Source organism: Melospiza melodia, chromosome 6, assembly GCF_035770615.1.
Source record: "Melospiza melodia melodia isolate bMelMel2 chromosome 6, bMelMel2.pri, whole genome shotgun sequence".
Taxonomy (NCBI): domain Eukaryota; kingdom Metazoa; phylum Chordata; class Aves; order Passeriformes; family Passerellidae; genus Melospiza; species Melospiza melodia.
Genome location: NC_086199.1, coordinates 52,257,387 through 52,274,953, shown reverse-complemented (window position 1 = coordinate 52,274,953; position 17,567 = coordinate 52,257,387). Strand labels below are relative to the sequence as shown.

Sequence of the window (17,567 nt, the reverse complement as noted above, 5' to 3'; positions counted from 1 at the left end):
ATGAGGTAATTATCCATAATGCACAGAGTAAGTATTGAGGTTGTGGCTTGCAGTTTCTTGCCTAATTTTATTATTGGGATAACAACCAAAGCTGTAAGACAGTGCTGCCCTAAATCAGTGTTGTATGTAAGGTTCTGTGCAGTGTGTGATGTTCTCAGCATCTGAAGTGTTTACAGAGCAGTATAGAACAAGTTACTGAAGAACTTTCCAAGATAAATTTAGACATGCAGAGAAACACTGTGCAGAAGTGACCTGATGTTTTTGTCTTCTCCATGTCTCTATCTGCTAAATAGTTTCAGTTTTTTTTTCAAATAAAAATAATAATAAAATGAAAAATAAATAAATGATGGAATAAAATAAGTCAGTGGAACACAAATGGTATTGCTCTAACAATTCCTTTAGGAGCTGATAATAAAGTTGATATTGGCAGTTGCTACTTCAATCAATGTTCAGTGCTTCTCCAACATACTAAACTACATCTATCTGCAGTGTTAATTTTCTATATCTGCAGTTTTAATTTGCTATTAAACACTTGCTGTGATCCTGCAGAGATGTTTATGTGACCAGGAGTAGAAAGAGTGCATGAGTCTGCAAGGCAATCACAGCAAAAATTATAGTTTGTAGAAAATATTAGTACCCAGTATTTAACCCTGCCTTCAGAAGCCCCAAAGAACTCAAGTGCTCCTGCTACAATGATGAGTGTTGTTGTTTAGTCAGAAATCAACCAAATTACGATCTGCTACATTTAGGAAAATTCAGCTCAATATTCAACGTGTATTTGTGTGATCAGCCAAACTGAGTTCTGAACCATTCAGTTTGTTGCAATTTTGGGAAAACAGTGCTTTCAAAGGGTAAAAAGTTTCTTGTTGGTTCATAAATGGCAGGTACAATGACACTTGCTTCAATGTTTATAGGAAGGAGAGGTGGATTGCTGGCCCCTTCAGTGCCCGACCCTGAGCTGCGAGTACACAGCCATCTCAGAGGGAGAGTGCTGTCCCCACTGTGTCAGTGACCCCTGCCTGGCTGACAACATCACCTATGACATCAGGAAAACCTGTCCAGACGGCTATGGGATCACAAGGCTCAGTGGTGCTGTATGGACAATGGTGGGATCTCCCTGTACAACCTGCAAATGCAAGGTATGGTGGGCCCGGTGGAATGGTCGTGGAATGTACCTGATAAAATCGGGGTCCTTTTCTTCCCCTGGAGGCTCACATGAAGATCTTGGGGAGGTAAATGAGACCTGAGAGCCAGCAGAGAACCCATGTGTTTTCTGTCTGGCAGAGTAAAAGCAAAACAGTTCTCTCCTTGTTGAGAATGTTGAGCACAGATACGTTGCTATCCTAGTGCAACTTTCAGACATTCTCTTGAAGTGCCCTTCAGGCATTCTCAGTATGAGTCAAGAGTAACATTTCAGTAATTACCTAGTGTGGATGTTCATGAAAAGGTGTATTACAGAGCTGGTAAGCTGAAGCAAAAACACTGCTGTAAAAGTTTCACCAGCAAGTACACAAGTTAAAAGGCATTGCAGCTCAGAGATAAAGGCACTCCCACAGTAGTGATGGGAAGGGGATGTCACAGTTTCTGTCCCCTGATCTCACCAAGATGTATTTAATCCAATGGCTCTCATGCAGGAGTGCAGTCTATTTCCCTTGCTTCGTGCAGTGATGACCCCACTGTGCTAATATCAGAATTATGAAAATGTTGTTTAGGGTTATATAAATGTTCTTCTGTTCACTCTAGGAGAGAAAGCTATTGCCTCAGGGCTTTAAATTATTGAAGGTAGCATTTCTGCCATTCTTTTGAGCTTTTTTTTCTGTAGATTTGTGATGGATTAAAAAAAAGAAAAGTAAAAAAAAAAACCTCATTTGGGCGTTTAGTAGCTGCTAAATTTATTTTGTTACATAAGATAGCTTTATAAATGACTGTGGGTTAGAAAAAGATACTTAACATTAAATTCCAAAGCTGTATGGTGTTTATGTTGCCCTCATCCCCTCCATATCTGCCATGAACCAAGAACCTGACCTGTCTTTGAATTTCAGACAAGCTGAAAGCTTCCCTGTGTGGATCACATCAAAATTCTCTCCATTAACGTCTTGCATGAGAGAAACCCCAGTCATCTGTTGCCATTGCTGTATTTTATTATGGGTACCACATCCAGGTTTCAAGTTCCTGTGGCTGTTCAGTGCTATTTGGCAAGGTTGGCCTCCTCAGAGAGCCACTCTGCTGGGAGCAATGTCAACACCCTGGGTGCTGGGGGAGGTGTTTTGAGGTGTTTTTAGGTGTGTCAGGGGTGCCCCTATGTCTGCATGCCACAGCCCTTTGCTCCCTGTGACCTGCTGTGCTTGTCTGTCCGTGCAGAACGGGAATGTCTGCTGCTCGGTGGATTTAGAGTGTCTCAACAATAACTGACCTGGCCAGACTGGACTGTGCCAGGGGAGGAAAACTGCTGGAGTTACCACCTGAAGGAAGCCTGTGCGTTGGCATTTTATACACCAGACACTTACCAAAGTCTCCAAAGGAGGAAGATGTGTGGGAGTTGCCTTTGGGAGCTGTCATTATGCTCATCCCTGCCGGCCTTGTCGGGTGACTTCCAGTGCAGCGCAGAGAGATCAGTGGTTGCTACAAGTTTTCAGTGTTGTAAATTACACACCTTTCCTGTCAAGAAATTTGCAAATATGTTTAAATTATTTCATGGGTAAACTAATGCTGTATTTTTTGTTTTAATTTGTGTATTGACAACATTGATGGAATTCAGCTCTTCTTATTTTGAATCTAGATTTTACAAATATGACAGCCTGTGGTGATTTTGTCCCATGATATCACATACTTGGTTCCAAGGTCCCTGTTAGATGTATTTATGAAAATATGTATGTATGTACAGTCAGATTGCATAATACTTATATTTCACAGCTATCCAACATTTTAAAGCATTCGAAGGTATGGACATAATGAAAGTAATCAAAATAAGTCTGTCTTAAACTATAAAATTAAATGCCATGAACTGAATGAAATGGCAGAATAAGCACTTTCTTCTTCAAACGTGCAGAGCAGCAACAAGACTTCTACAGTGAGAAATGGAACTAAAACCCCATCCCACTGCCAATTCAACACATATTCAAGAAGGAATCACAAGTCATTATCAGCATTGTGTTGAGTATAATTCCTCTGGATTATACAGTGCTAAAAACAGCCAGAGATCCTTAAGATTATATAGTTTAAGTTGAGTAGTTAGAATTTGCTTGCATTTGCAACATCATTGATGAGTTCAGAATTTTTCCTCTTTTGTGTTTAATAATGATGTCTGTCATCCTCAGTTACTGCTGCCATAGTGACAAAATGCAGAGGCACCTGTTCCAGCAGCAGGACAACTTAAAGCCTGGTAACTTCCATTACCAACAGCTCAGAAGCAGGTTTTATCTTTTCATATTTTATGACATTCAAAAATACTTAAATTTACTGTGCTGTTGAGGACCTAAGTTTAGACAGGAATTGAAACCAAGACTCTTAGCCCTATATGGAGGTTAGAGCTTAGATTCTCTTCAGCTAATGTCTGAGTTTTCTTCAAGAGGCTAGAAAGTTTGTGGCATTAGAACAAAAATATATTTCTATGGCAATGCATCTACAGCTTAAATGTCACATCTTTAACGTGCTGTTGTGTTTTGTTCTGCTCATTTGTGTAGTGTTGTTTTTTTTTCTTTTTGTTTATTTAATTAAATACACTGAATATATGGAAAAGATTGCAGAAATAACTATAGTGGCTACAGTTTGGAAAGTCTACATTTGTGAGTTTTTCATAGTTTCATGAAGAAAATGTGAAACTGATCACTATGAAAGAAGTGTGGCTATACAGTGAAAATATTAGTAGTTAAATGAAGTACTATTACATTTATAAGGGGACTGAGAATATAAAATTACTTTCAGTCATTCAGATAACTTTATTCCAATTTTTTAACCAGGTTTTGTTTTAGTTAACAACTTTGTGTGGTAAAGTTAAATTTATTTTCTTAAAAGGCCCCATCATTTTCAGCTAATAATGTATTGAGTCTATTTGCATTGCCCTGATGATTGTATAATAAGGGAAAGAGTTGTGTTTTATATGATACTCAAAGGATGTTTGTAAATCATGTCAGCTCATTTTGTATATCACATTGTAAAACCCAATGGTAATTCAGTTGGATAAGATACCCAGTGGGCTGAGATATGAAGGGGAATGATTTAAAGTCTGTGGGCATCTAAATAAACTCCTGTGTACAGATTGCTTTCCCTTAGTTTTATTAGCAGGATTCTAAAACACTGATCAATGTCCTTTCCAGCCTGAGCTCATGATGTTGCAAAAAAGGAGAAAAAGTGTTTGCCCAGAGGTATAGCATCTGAGTGGTAAGAAATATGTCATTTATACTCAGGCAGAATCATATATTCCACTCTGTCGTATTGAATTTCTGACGCTCTGTAAATGGATTAAAGACAGTGCAGTCTCTGAAAATCATTCTTATCCCTTTTACCTTGTAGTAGTGAAGCCCTTTCCCAGGATGCTTCTGGAGCTCCAGATCTTGTTAGGATCATATTTAACAGGACCACAGAAGTTAACACTTTTCCACTGCAGACCAATTTTCTTCCAGAGCTCAAATACAAATTAATTCAGTAATAAAACCCTTTCAGAGCATTTTATACAGCATTACGTGTCATTATCTCCAGAGTGATGCAGCTTGAATTGTTTACACAAAGTCAAAATATTGACACAGACCTGTTTATGTTGCATTTTAAGCAGTTGCCCTGACTGTGATGAGCTTTCCCTCATGAAGTAATTTGATCACTAGTCACATCCCATGTTCCTTCAGAGCACTCAGAAGCCCCAACCCCAGCTCAAAGAGCACTTTATGGAGGAAAACAATTCCCTGTGCGACCAAGGTGAGTAAGAACTTTAAAAACTTCTTTCTTGATGAAATTCTCTATTCCCTGTAAAGATATGGACACTAAAATTAAAATGCTAGGAAAAAAACCCAATGTTTATTATAATAATTTGAGAAAATTCTTCTCTTTGTTTGGGAGATAGACAATGTCTCTGCTCAGGAGAATGTATATATTTTATATATGTAGTGCATATTTGTAGTGTAGTATTAACTTGAGGAGGACTACCACTAACCTCTGTGCTGCTGGTTAAGGGACTTGGTCAAAGCTCTGGCTAGAGACAATTGGAATTTTTTAGCTATTTCTGTTTAGTTATCCTGTGAAAGAGCATTTCCTCTGTAACCTTTCTGATGACAAAAAAAAGTCAATGAGTGACAAACAGTAAATGAAAATTCCAGGTCTGGTAAATGTCCTTGTCCTCCCCCTTTTGGTAGAAAACTCAGCCCAGGTTGTCCAAACCAGAACCTGGTATTATGTCTGGTGAGGACAGTGAGTTCTGAGCTCTGTTTCTGAGTGTTTGCAGACTCATCTCCTGAGTTAAGGCAGGTGCAAATATTCCTTTGTAGTGGGGTCATGGACCACTCTGAACCCTGCTGGCCACTAGGAAGGGCAAAACTGAATTAATTATTCCCCACAAATGCTGAACAATATCAGCCCAACTCACAGGAGTGTGTGTGGGATTTCTTAGTGCCTTGGTGTTGCCTCAGAAACCTAAATAACAACTGTCTTCCAGTAATATATCTTCCCCCAAGAGCTGTCAGTGAGTTTTTAGATATAACTGTGTACAAGATTTAATTAATAACATCTTTTCAATCAGATTGCAATGACAACCAAAATATCATCTTTTTTTTTTTTTTTCCTCTGACAGACAATAATGTTTTACAAAACAAAAGGTAAAATGTCAGGAGTGATTACACAAATGGTAGAGTAGATTTTAGCAGAATTAAATCATAACTCCTACGAGCAATATGGGAATGTGTCTCATCTAATGGTACTTACATAATCATCATTAATGAGGGGTTTTTAAAAGGGCCCCATGATACAGTTTGATGTAAAATTTTAAGTGAGTGTTGTGATAAGACATAATTGTTTGAGGAACATATTCTGCCAGTGGAAAAATGTGCCTGCCAACAAGCTCCTCTTCTTCTTAAGGTACATCTTTGGAGCTCATTGAAATTTAAATTGGTGTAAGGAAGATTCATGGGAGTATAAATTAAAAAAAAAAAAAAGAAATTTAAAAGATCCAGTCTGGGGTGTCTGAATGCTTCGTATCCAATTCTTCTCTGGTAGAAGTCAGCAATAATTCTGGCTCAGCTGTCATTGACCTCAGAGGTGTTACTGAGCTGCTGCTATTGCATGTAATCTTCAAATTACTTGCAGGTGCTAACAGGATTAATTTTTGCTGCTTGCTACCAGTGGATAGTCCCTCTTGCATAGGTTTAGGTTTATGTGAAAAGGATGTGTATCAATAAGCTGATAAAAAGGGCAAATTCAGTGGTTTTTGAAAATTAAACCATCATCGGGAGATTGTCAGCACATGCATATATAATGCCAAAAATCATGCCCAGTGGAAAAAAAACCACAAGCAAACAAACAACCTACAATAAGATTCCCAAAACCACCTATCTGTCACTTAAGTTTTTTTACTGCTACTTCAGGTGTGCAGTATGATGGGTGGATTTCTCATTGGGAGCCAAATCTTTGCTTCAGCAGTGCCTTACACTTGAATTTTTGATTTCCTAAATTTGTACATGAGATTGTTTTGTGTAAGTGTTTTGATTGAAATTGAGTGCTTTGGGGAGTAAGCCTTCCTGTGCTCTGTTTGAGAGAGAAGCAGCTGCCACAGGACCTGGACTGATCCAGGCTTCTTTCTGGTGTGTGCCTCTACCCTGGTGGGGGAAAACACCAAAATCCCTTTGGGAAGGGCCCAGGGTGACCTGGCCAGGGCTCTGGTGTTCACTGGTGCTCAGGTGATGCTGTCAGTGCTTACAGCCACTGCTTCTGCAGGGCTGGCCAGCTCTACAGGAGATACACACCCCTGCTGATGGTGGGCTTTGGTTGCCCTTCTCTCCTCTGTCATTTCTTTCAAAGGACTCCTCACGTCATCCCTACACATTTCCCTGTCCCAAAGCTCTTTATGATTGAGGGCCTGGTGGTTGTTCATGCAGATCCACTCTAGGGAGGACAGGCTGAGAGGTCCTGCAGCCGATCACACCATCACTCAAACACAGCACAGACACCAAGGTCTTTCCATTAATTTAAACCAGAGCTGAAAAATCCTGTCTTCTAATAATGCAGTTGATTGATTGCTGTTTGATTAACTCTAAATCTGCTTTTCCTTGAGCAAGAATTGGAAATGTGCTTGATGTAATCCAATCCTTCTTTGCACTGGTTTCCCTTTGGCAGTATTAAATATGCAGATTTTTTTTTCTACCTGAGTATTATGCAAGATACTCATCCAGGTAATAGAATCTGTGTGTTTTGCTACTGCTGTGTCTCTAGACTCAAAATAGGAAATCCTTACCTAATGTCTATGAAATTAGAATCAGAGAATCACCAAACTATGTTCAGGTGAGCACTAATTTTAATGATAAACTTACCTGTTAAGGTAAGGGTTAGAAAAAACCAAATATGTATTTTTAAAGTACCTATGCAGCTGGAGAGGTGGTTTTTCAACCTGAACACAGTTTTGTCCATTTACTCACATTTGTATTAAATAGTTAGCTGATTAGTGCACACATTTGTGATGGTGTTCACAGGGGTCCCAGAATGAGGGAAGAGACGAGGATCTGACTCGATGTTTCAGAAGGCTTGATTTGTTATTTTATTATATATATATTACATTAAAACTATACTAAAAGAACAGAAGAAAGGATTTTATCAGAAGGCTGGCTAAGAATAGAAAGAATGATAACAAAGGTTTGTGTCTTGTACAGAGAGTCTGAGCCAGCTGACTGTGATTGGCCATTAATTAGCAACAACCACATGAGACCAATCACAGATGCACCTGTTGCATTCCACAGCAGCAGATAATCAATGTTCACATTGTGTTCCTGAGGATTCTCAGATTCTCAGGAGAAAAAAATCCTAAGGAAAGGATTTTTCATAAAATATCATTGCTACACACATTAGCCACACAAATTTAATTTATGATTTGCAGGACAGAAGACAGCTTTGAGAACTGCTAAATGAAGTTAGTTCTTGTGCAGGTATCCATACAAAAATAATATTAGAAACTGCTACCAGCACTTTCTCAAAATCAGGAGGAAATGTCTCTTCTATGGTTTGGGCAAGGCACTTTTGCTGTATTTTTCTCTTTTTCTGCTGTGACAGCACAGGAAGCCTTTGGAGGGTCTGGGCTGTAGAACTCAGTGCCTGCAGAGGAGGGGGTGCCAGGGTGGGATGTGCTCAGGGGGATGTGCTGGGGCCTGGCAGCAGCCCTGTGGCACAGCTGTGTGTCCATCCTTCATGGTTGAAACAGAGCACAGCAGCCAGCCTGATTCCTCTGCATCTTCCCCCAAAAAATCAGAAAAAATCTGTTTGGAAGGTGTCTTCTGCTGATGTCTTAAACATGGCAGAAATGCCAGGATTTATCAGCTTTTCTTAGTGTTTTGTACAGCAGTGGTTAAGGATGAGCTTCCCAGGGCTGGATGATAAGTAAGGATAGAGCAAAGCAGTTCTTTTCTCAGTGGGCTAATTAACAATGTCAGCAGGTAGCACTCAATTGTCTTTTGAATTTTGAAGTATTTTAATTAACAAAAAGTGATTGCTCCCTTCTTTGCAGTTTATTCTCTACTTTCCTTGAGAAGTAATATTATATATATTATTATTTATAATATTTATTATATCTATTATAATATATAATATATAATATATAATATATAATATATAATATATAATATATAATATATAATATATATTATTATATATATTAGCTATTATATATAATTACAAATAATTATAGAATATATGTTTTATTATAAATAATTATATTTATAATAATTTTTATAACTATATCTATTATTATTTTTCTGATCTCTCTCATCACTGCAGTCTTACAACCTGAGCAGATAACACGAGGACTAAGCAAAGGAAATATTTGGTTTTATGCCTCTAGTGAAAGGAAATTTGGAATTGTAACTATCTTTTTTTCATTTAAATGTCACTTTGCTTCATAGTACCCATAGCTAGAATTAATGCATCATCTGGGCCTCAGTCTCAAAATACCTGGTTTTTATTATTAAAGGAAGGCAGACTAAACCAGTTATCTACCTTTCATGCATCCTTTTTTTAATGGTATCTTGCTTTTTAATGGTATCTTGTTTCAGGGAAGAAGGGAGCTGTATTTGAAGGAGTGACTCCAGAAGTATTTTGGGGTGTGCAGGACGGTGTAAGTCACAAAGGTTGGCTGCAGTTCCGTATGCCTCTGGAGTTCAGGGGAATTAAGCTGAAGGTTTCCTGTCTCTAAGTATTGCTCAGCATGAAAGTTAAAAGCTATTTCACTTCCCGAATTAAAGCATTCTTGTAAGATAGATGGGATTATGGTGTGCACATATATATCCTCTACAATTGGGGAAAAAAGAAATTACCCCAGATGACTTTTTCACCTCTGAGTAGCCATCTCATCCTAAGTCAATTGTCAATGTTTGAGATACTATTTACAGAGGAGCTTTTCTAGTGTGAGTAATACTATTTCAAGTGAAAATAGATGGATGTCATCTATTTCAGATTAGTTGATCCAGTGCAAGGATAGCAATGAGAAATGTCAGTCCTACACGTTCAAAAATTATACCCTAGCTGTGCTAAAATTAGGAGCTAAGTTTAAGGGAAACGTGTGTGTTCGAAAATGTACATTTTTCAGTGATTCAGGATTGTCAGTGCTGAACTTAGATTGTTCTTGTCAGTAAGACTGAACTGATGCTTTGAGAAGGCTGATCTAGAACAGAGGCTAGACAGAGTTAAAGAATAAAGTATAATAATAATCATAAAAATAATCATATTTTCTGAAAAATCCCTTTGCCCAGGATTCTTCTCCTGGGAAGCTGAGAAGCCTCAGAGAAAAATGAGAACAATAATTATCTGATTGCTGCTCCTGTGTTTTGCTGCTTTGGAATGTGTTTGGAGATTGTTTACCCACAGGTGATTGTTTCATTGCATTCTGCTGTGAGTTGTTTTGGCTCTTTGGCCAGTCAGGGCCAAGCTGTGTCAGGACTCTGGAAAGAGTCAGGAGTTTTCATTATTATCTTTTTAGCATTCAGTAAGCATCCTTTCTGTATTCTTTATATAGTTTAGTTTAGTGTTCTTTAATGTAATATAGATCATAAAATAATAAATTAGCCTTCTGAGAACATGGAGTCAGATTCATCATTCCTCCCTGCCATGGGACACCCCACAAATACAACAAGCAGAGTTTTATTAAAAGTCCTCAATGGATCCACCTGGGGCAGCACAAGAGCCCAGCCACCAAGATGGTCACAAAATGCGCGACAAGTCACTAGGTCTGTTGCTTTTATAAGTTCTGCTCTATTTGAGGAATCAGAGGTGGTCAAAAATTGCAGCCTTTACAGTTGCAGAATTGTAAAAAAGATCCTGGTTGATGAAATTTTCTATGTGTGTGGGGTGATGTTTGGTAATCAAGGCAAAAGAAATCATCAAGTCAAAGCTTGCAAATGGAAGAGAGAGAACCAAAAGGAAAATAAAGCATTATGCCACGGAAGCAGGAAGTTCAGAATGAGATTTCTGCGTTTTTTATGACATGAGAGTGCTGCCTATAGCAGAAATAAATGGTTTATTAATCTCAGGCTGGCACCAAATGCAAAGAAGAGGTAGCAGTTGAGGAACTGGAGAGCCATTATCAAGTATGTAATGGAACATCACTGAGTGATCTAGGTTATAAATATTCCTATGGCTTTCTGCATGAGAGAAAAGGGGAGCTAAAATCAAGCAAATAAAACTAATATTAATTAATGTTGGAAATATGATGTCATTGGGCAGTTTAAATTAGAAGAGGAGCATGCAAGAGAAACACATGGGTGGGAGAGCCAGGTGTTACCAGCACAGGCAAGGATGCTTTTAGCAAAGACAAATGAATTTATGAAGCTGGTGACACTAAATGTGGAAGTGATTTATAGGAAATGCTCCTAAGCCAAGGAAGCAAAGAAAATTAGTCCAAAGGAGTCAACATACTAAAATACAATTAGATTTTTTAAAATTTGTCTTTAGAATGTGGACACACAGGGTTGGAAATTACTTCTACCTTTTGATTTTATTTAGAAAAGAACCTGACCCTGGCCACTGGGAGAATGAAACAGAGCAGGACTGGGATCCCAAGCCTGCCCTGCCCATTTCTTTCCAGTGAGCAGCCAACTCAAAGAGGAAACCAATGGCTCCAGTGGCAGCTTAAAAGTAATTGCTGGAGGCTTGGAGCTTTGTGCATGCTTGCCTTTCTCACCCCACATGCCCATGAAAGCAGAACGTTTCTTGAGCATTCATGGACTGCACAATGACAGCACAGTTGTTCCCAGGTGTCAGATATTCAATGAGCCTGTCCCTTAGAGGGGTGCTGGGGTCTCTGGGTGTTTGGTGAAGGGCTCTGCAGGCAATCCTGGCTGCATGGATTGGGGCACACACACAGGTGAGCAGGGCAGAGCTGAGTAGCTCTTTGCAGTGGGGCTGGAGCAAACTGCTGTCAGGCTCCCATGCTGAGCCTGCTCCAGGGCTCTGATAAATGCTAATAAAATTGCCATGTAGGATCTAATAACATAATAGACCATATAATCACAAACTACGTGTTTGAAAGGTAAACAAAATTCTCTTCTGGCAAGGGTGTAACAGGGAGTTACAATTTATGCCTCTCTGTATACCCCAGCCATCCACTTATTTAAATGGTGAGGCAGTTAGAAAGCTTTGATACAACATTATCTTTAGACATTATAAAGCAAATTATTTGTTAGTATGGCAGTGAAGGCTTTGCTGCAGCTGAGCATGCTTTGCAATGATAGAAGCAGATGGTTTACAAAGTTACAGAATAAGAACTGATTATCAATTTGCTATCCTCTAACAACATCAATGTCGAGTGATAATGTACTGTACTGCTTGTTACTGAGTAAATAGCTATTTTTATATTACTTGCTTTCCTGCAAATTGGCTACTACCAGGAAAAGTGAAATATATGGCTGTGTGATATCCTGAAACAGTAAACAAATTGCTCAGAGGAAGCATTGTTGAAGCACTGAGGAATATTTGCTGATATTTATAATTTCTATCTCTGTCAAAAGACTCCAAAAGTCCACAATTCTCCTAATACCAGAGGTAGTCAGAGCCCTGTTGCTTTACCATTTACTTTTAATACTTTTAATACATAATAGCAAAATGCTGAATATGTTCTGTGTTAGCAGAACTCGAAATCACAGGATTTTTAACAGAAACTGAGCATAAAATGAAATATTATCTTCTTTATTGTTCTCTTTTGGCTTGAAGAGAAGAAAATTCCAGAAGGTTAAAAATGCAGCTAAAAGCAGGAGCACTATTATAATTCAAGGTGACTATGTAGCATGTATAAGTAACCATGCAATAAATATTTTCCCTTTTTATATTCTAGTAGTTTTTAATAGCTTTCCCCAGTTCAGGCTGGGGAAAGGAAGGCCATTATATCTTGACAAGGAGGTTTTCACTCAGGCTGTTGTTCTTTGAAGAAAACAGCCTTCTTGCAGGTCAATGACACACACCAGGCTCCCTCTGCCCCACAGGGCATCCCCAGGTGAGGCTCCTGTGTCTGACAGGTAAAAGTGGCTCCTGCAGCCTGGCACAGGTTTGTGGAGTTTTCTAAGACCCAGTGAAGGGAGGAAATGAACATGGATCTGGCTCCATGTTCTCAGAAGGCTAATTTATTATTTTATGATTTATATTATATTAAAGAGTACAATATATTCTTTATTATAATATACTTTATTATAATATACTATACTAAATATAGTATATATATATATATATACTTATAATATACCATAGTATATATATATAAGTATATATACTATAGTATATAAGTATATATAGTATATATGTACTTATACTGTATTAAACTATACTAAAGAATACATACAGGATACAGACAGAAGGCTAAAAGATATTAATCAAAACTTGTGACTCTCTCCTCAGAGTGCAACACAGCCTGAAAGTGATTGGTCATTAAGTCAAAACAATTCACCTGTTGGATAAACACTCTCCAACCACATTCCAAAGCAGCAAAACACAGGAGAAGCAAATCAGATAATTATCGTTTTCCTTTTACTCTGAGGCTTCTCAGCTTCCTAGGAGAAGAATCCTGGCAAGGGGATTTTTCCAGGAAATGTGACAGTGGCATAGGCATTGTGAAGGTTAATGAGGCATTGAGTAAATAATGGGGAGAAGAGAAAAAAAATTGGGATTGCTAAAGGAGAAAGGAGCTGTTTGCTGTTTTTTCTCGATATTAATCCATGATGAGGAGCAGGGTTTAGAGCTAGCTCTGGAAGGCAGAGTTACCTGTGCTCTGCTCCTGGCAAAGGGAACACATACAAGTTATTGGGCTATAATATACTCACTGATTAGGTAATAGCATGGCAAAGCAAGGAAAATATTTTATGGCAAACTTAAATAGCAGTGGATTCAGGTTCAGGAGGACAGGGGATTAAGAGAAGGGACTTCATCTGGTCAGGGTAGATAGTGGCCATTAATCTGTCCTCTGGAGGATGTACTGAGCCTGAATAACAGGAGTGCATTTGTGTGTGTATGAGTTTCCCTAGCTTGTTTTTCTAATCTATTGTAGTCTCAAGCAATTCTTAAATTGTAGCTTCCTTCTTCCTCACTCCCTCAGCACCCCTCCCTCCCCCATCTGTTTTCCTTTAGTCTGCTTATGGGCTTATAAATAGGAAATAGAATTAATCAACTGCTTACGCTATATTTGAAAAGGTGACATACCTAAATCTAATTATGCAGGAGAAGTTAATGAATGCCACCTTACTGGTGCATTGCCATCAGCAATGCCCACCCTATTTTCTTTGCATTTCCTACAGGGACTGCAGTGTAGGCAGGAGAGGGGAAAACTATTCCATTCTAAATACTGTAAAATTAGACAGCCATATATTTTACTTTTCCTGGTAGTAGCCAATTTGCAGGAAAGCAAGTGATATAAAATAATAATACTGTAATAAACCATCTCATCTATTGTTGTGAATTTAGAGTGCTCAAGCTTAGATAAGATCTGTACTAATTAGAATGCTGCAGCCAAAACTTCCATACTACTGGTACAACACTGATAAATCTCAATGCAAATTTGTAAAAAAAGTGTTGATTCATTTCTTAAGTGCATCTTTTTTAAGCCATGCAGTTTTTTGGAAGTGTGCTGGGATTTCTTTTGAAGCACATCTTGACTTTTAATAAATATATCAAAAGTACTTTAAAATATATCATAGCTAATTCTGCTCTCCCACAAATCCATCACTTTTTATTGCCTTTTAACTAATTCACCCTTTTCCACAGCCGAGAGGAAATAGTTTAAATCTCTTGATGGTATGTTTTTCTTTCAATTGTTATGGTTGTAAATGTTTAGGGGGAAAAAATCACCTAATATATCACTGTTAAAAGAAAGGACAGAAATGTGTTCCTCATGGCACCTTGGCTAACTGGACTGTAATACATCCAAAGATGCCAGGTAAAAGGGCAATGCTGGGGCCGCTCACAGTGCACCAAGGTGATTTAGGAAACCAGTTCCTATGGCTGGCTGATTCCTGGAATGGAGAGGTGCAGGACTAAAATCCAGCCCCAACAAAACCCTGGGATCTCACCTGGACTTTGTTTGTATAGCAATCTCTTGCATTGCTGCTGTTTGCTGTGAGCTCTTCAGTGCTGTTTGTGCAGGAAGAGAAATACCTGCAAGTCCAAGTGAGGTGCTTGGACCTTTAATTGCATTCAGTTAATGCTTGGCAAGTGTCATATGATTTGCAAAAATCATCTGTTCCTTAATCCTCTTCAGTGCCAAGGGTTATTAGGAAGGGACTGCAAAGAAGATGAGAAATTGGAACCTTTGTATGTTGTGGAATGAATGAGAGAATCTTCAAGTGGCTTAAGAATGATTGGAGATTTTCTTTTAACCTGTGGTAAAATTTGGATTATCAAAACAAGTGTTATAAAAATTGAAGATGACCTCTAGCTGAGCAATGCTTTCCCTTAAACCTTGGGAAAAAGCACAGAGAAATGACAGCAGGAGCTGATTGCTGCCCATTGCCACAGCACTGAGGTGGATGCACAGAACTCTGCTGGGGCTTAAGACACAGTCTGAGTGAGTTTCTTTTCTCATATGCACACCTAAGATATATCTCCAAGGCACATGTGTGAGATTTCCCACTTTTTGCTCTCTGAAAACTTTGCAATCTGTTGCACAGTTCACAAGGGGAGGAGAAAAAGCTTTATTTCATGGAAAGGAACGAGGCAATGAGTTAAGAGCTGTCATTTTGGGCTTGCCATCCTTGCTCTTAGTGCCCAGGCTGAATAGCTGCAGGGTTTCTGAGCTGCTGCAAACAGCATTAGCAGCTGGCTCTGAGCTGTGATAGACAGCTGATAGGTGTTTCACAAATGAGCTGCTCTGCATTGAGCTCTTTGAGATGCAATCTCTGTGAGCCCAGCTCCAGCGGCTGGGAGGATGTGTGTGAGAGGGGAAGGGAAAATGTCAGCAAAATTGCTGGATGCACACGTTAATTTGCACTAATCTGTCTGGGAGGAGCTGTGCCTGCAGCTCTGCAGCCTGTGATGCACAGCGAGGAGCTGCCTTATCAGGCACGGAGCCACACGCTCCTGGCAGTGTTCCAGGGGCTTCTCATTGATCAAACAGGGGCTTGCACACAGGAAACAACTTTAAAGGGAGATATTGTATGCCAGGGAGCTTTAAAGTTACTCCTTTTCCCCGTAGTTATACAATTATGAATTCTGTAACGTGCACCATGCTGCAGTACAATGACAGTAACACAATTTTGGTTCAGCTTGCAGATAAGATGTGGTGGGAACTGAGATTTCCAGACTCAGACACGCTTCTGCAATATCACTGGGTTACCAAAGCTGCTTGATTTACGAGGAAGTTGGAGTAAAGCGTGGGATACCTGGACTAATTACCTGAAGAAGGCAGCCTGAGGTGCTGATTAGCATCCAGCACCAGCTGGCAGGTGAGGAGGGAGCTCTCAGGGGAGGATCAAAGGGTTCTGTCTCCCAAGGGGCTGTGTTATCTATAGGGCTGTGTGTCCCAAAAGGCTGTGTGTATCCAAAGGGCTGTGTTTCCTAAAAGTTTTTGTGTCCCAAAGGGCTGTATTTCCTACACATCCTACATCAAGACAGAGCTGTTGAAGTAGTTGCACTTCCCCAGCTGCTTGGCTGTCCTCAGTTTGTCTGGAGGAAGGTTCCTCAAGCGCTTTCTGTCCAAAATGTGAGGTTAAAAAACAAGCAGTCATTTCCTTTCAACTACAAAATAATTTTTCACCGTTAATTTTAAAATGACTGCAGCTTTGACTGGCTGGTAGAAATCAGAGGCCCATGCTTTATGCAGGATTATTATTTATTAATTTTAAAACCAAAATCAAGGCTGTCTGCGATTTGGATCTAATTTCACATTTATTTTTCATAGTTTGTTTGCTTAGTAGCTCTGCAGTAAAGCAGTGATTAGTTAAATCAGTTATACATAAATTCAAAGACTTGCTCTTCATTTTAGATGTTCAGACTTAATTGGATTTAAATCAGATTAAAAAGTGACTTCTGAGGGAAAAATACCCCCAAGCATGCAAAGAGGGTTGCTTTTTTTAACTTATCACATAAATGGCAATAGAGATTTCTATCTTTATAACATTTATTCCCTCTTACAGCTTACAATTCTATTTAACTTTTAAAGAAAATACTTATATATTAAAATATTAGCAGGGCAAAGTAGGAGGAAGCTGCTGACATTTCTTTCTCAGACTACCCTGTTTTCTACTCCAGAGTATTTCCTTTAGATTGTAATGAAATTTAAAACCTAAATATTATGAAAGGAGGTCATTCTATGATTTTGTTTAGCATATTAATTGCTGTGAAAATCACATATTAAAACCATGGAAAAGACTTGGTGTTCCTCAGGAGATGCCCGGGTAGATGTAGACAGCTTCTCCCTTGGGTTTAAGGACTGTCAGGGGTTTAATGCGGGCTTGGGCCATGAATGGAAAGAGGAATTTCTGGGTGATGAAGTGCAGGGTTGGGAGGGTTTGGATGCAGATGGAGATGGTGCATTTTGAGTGCCATGGGAGTAGTTTGGGATAACCAGAAGTAACATCTGTGAGGCCAGCAGATAAATATCCTTGCAAAGGAGCAGAGCACAGCTCAGTTCCCACTGTCAAGCACAATTTATGCTCTAGGGCAGTAGCATTCTGCTGCCTGGCCTTTTTCCTAAATTTTTGCATTTTTTGATAGGCATTTGGGCAAATGAGGCTCCTGCGGGGGCAGCTATCTGGAGCTCTGCAGCCTCCTCATGATGCAGGTGATTGAGGAGTTGATGCAAAGGCAGGTCCTTCACCATATGCCAGGCAGGGGAAGGCACAGCTTTCGGGGACAGAGCAGAGATTTGGATTCAGATAACTCCCCATCTGGACTGATACAAGGCTGGG

General features: G+C 39.2%; 1 protein-coding gene across 7 annotated transcripts in view; it reads left to right on the top strand.

Moving 5' to 3' along the window:
* Positions 1-4,258, top strand: part of NELL1 (neural EGFL like 1) — a 275,787-nt gene extending 271,529 nt beyond the window's left edge. For all 7 annotated transcript variants that reach the window (XM_063158166.1, XM_063158163.1, XM_063158162.1 and 4 more), the window contains 2 exons: positions 915-1,139; positions 2,362-4,258. In XM_063158166.1, coding sequence (XP_063014236.1) covers positions 915-1,139; positions 2,362-2,412 — 276 coding nt within the window. In that variant the 3' untranslated portion in view covers positions 2,413-4,258. The remainder of the gene's footprint in view (positions 1-914; positions 1,140-2,361) is intronic.
* The last annotated feature ends 13,309 nt before the right edge of the window (positions 4,259-17,567 follow it).